We start from the raw sequence: 1,493 nt of genomic DNA, 5'->3' as shown, positions 1-1,493 counted from the left end.
ATTCCAAGTCGTCCTGGAAGCCCAGGTCTTGGTAACCACTTCCAGGGACCTTCTGAATCCACCTGGTTCTGTTGTATCGAGCCAAATGTGGGGTATTTCTCCACCCAATCCGCCAAACCGACTGCCCACTATGATCCACAAGCTCGTCCCGTCTGAAGGCTCAACCACCGGCGGAAGTGAGGTAACTCTGCTCGGTAGCGGGTTTTATCCTGGAATGGAAGTTGTATTTGGCGATACGCTGGCGACGACGACAACATTTTGGGGAGATAAGTGTTTGAATTGTCTCACTCCTCCTGCGTTACAACCTGGCACGGTTCCTGTTGTATTCAAACATGAGCACCCGACTTTTGGACAGTTCCAAGCATCTACGCAGCCTATGATTCCAAAGCAACCAATATTTTTCCGCTATGTGGATGATCGAGAACTCCAAATGTACCGCGTCGCACTTGGCATCCTAGGCCAAAAACTGAGAAACCCCGCGGACGCATTTCAGACCGCTCAGCAAATCATGGGCGGAGGATCTAGTAATATGTGGAACTTGCAGGGTAACTTCCAAGGCAATGGGCAGCAAGGTCATGGAAATCAGAATTCACAGGCAAACATAAATGACTTAGATGCGAAGATGCTTGTATATCTCGAATTCATGGATTTGGATGACAGTCCCAGATCACCGCGCTTTAATCGCCGTTCTCCTTCAGGACAAACCCTTCTTCACTACGCTGCTTCGCTTGGATTAATTAGATTCGTCGCTGGACTTCTTGCCAGGGGTGCGAACCCGAATATACAAGACAATAATGGCAACTCGCCGCTTCATCTGGCGGCTTTGAGTGGCCACATTCACATTGTCCATCGCCTACGTTTGGCTGATGCTAACGTGGCTGCTACTAATTTGCGTGACTTTACTCCGGCTGATCTTGCAACCTCATTAGAAACACATCAAGCCGTCCTCGTACCTGCTCGACACTATCGATCGCGCAGTGTTGGTTCAACTCGGTCGTTGCGCCGCCGCCCAAGTTCTGCATCACTTGACATGTCCTGGGAAATTTGGTCCGGCGATTCGGAAAATATTGATGTGGATTCGTCGGATGATTCATCGGATGGAAGTGATGAGTCCGAGGCGACAGGCGAAGCTTCTGATTCTTCTTTCTTCTATCCTGCATCCCGACGAACGAGTATACACCGAGACAGCAACGCTGGCTTCTACTTTTCCCGTCCTCACGAGTCCAGTGCTCAACCTAGTCGTGTACAACCACCAAACGACGGAGAAACTGAGGGTGGAGATGAGAGTAATGTATCTTCTCCTGCAAGGCTCATCGCCTGGCGCAACCAGCTTGCCGCTCAAATCAATCAGTTCCAGCAAAGTGTCAATTGGGCTTTCCCCAACCTTCCAGCTTTGCCTCCAATGCCAACTCTTCCAGATTATCAAACGTACCCTATGATGCGGCGAATTACTTCACTCGTCCCGCAGCGGCCAACCACATCATGGCCCACCA

At 50.4% G+C, this 1,493-nt stretch overlaps 1 protein-coding gene across 1 annotated transcript in view; it reads left to right on the top strand.

The window, feature by feature from the left end:
- Nucleotides 1–130: 130 nt before the first annotated feature.
- The window catches only part of HCAG_01867 (conserved hypothetical protein), a gene marked incomplete at both ends in the record, with an annotated part of 7,439 nt that continues 6,076 nt past the window's right edge, over nt 131–1,493 (top strand). The window contains one exon of the mRNA XM_001544770.1: nt 131–1,286. Coding sequence (XP_001544820.1) covers nt 131–1,286 — 1,156 coding nt within the window. The remainder of the gene's footprint in view (nt 1,287–1,493) is intronic.

The sequence above is a fragment of the Histoplasma capsulatum genome, genomic scaffold (genome assembly GCF_000149585.1).
Source record: "Histoplasma capsulatum NAm1 scaffold_1 genomic scaffold, whole genome shotgun sequence".
In the NCBI taxonomy this organism is placed as follows: domain Eukaryota; kingdom Fungi; phylum Ascomycota; class Eurotiomycetes; order Onygenales; family Ajellomycetaceae; genus Histoplasma; species Histoplasma mississippiense.
Note: the sequence above shows the minus strand (reverse complement) of the source record. Positions and strands in the feature narration are given on the sequence as shown.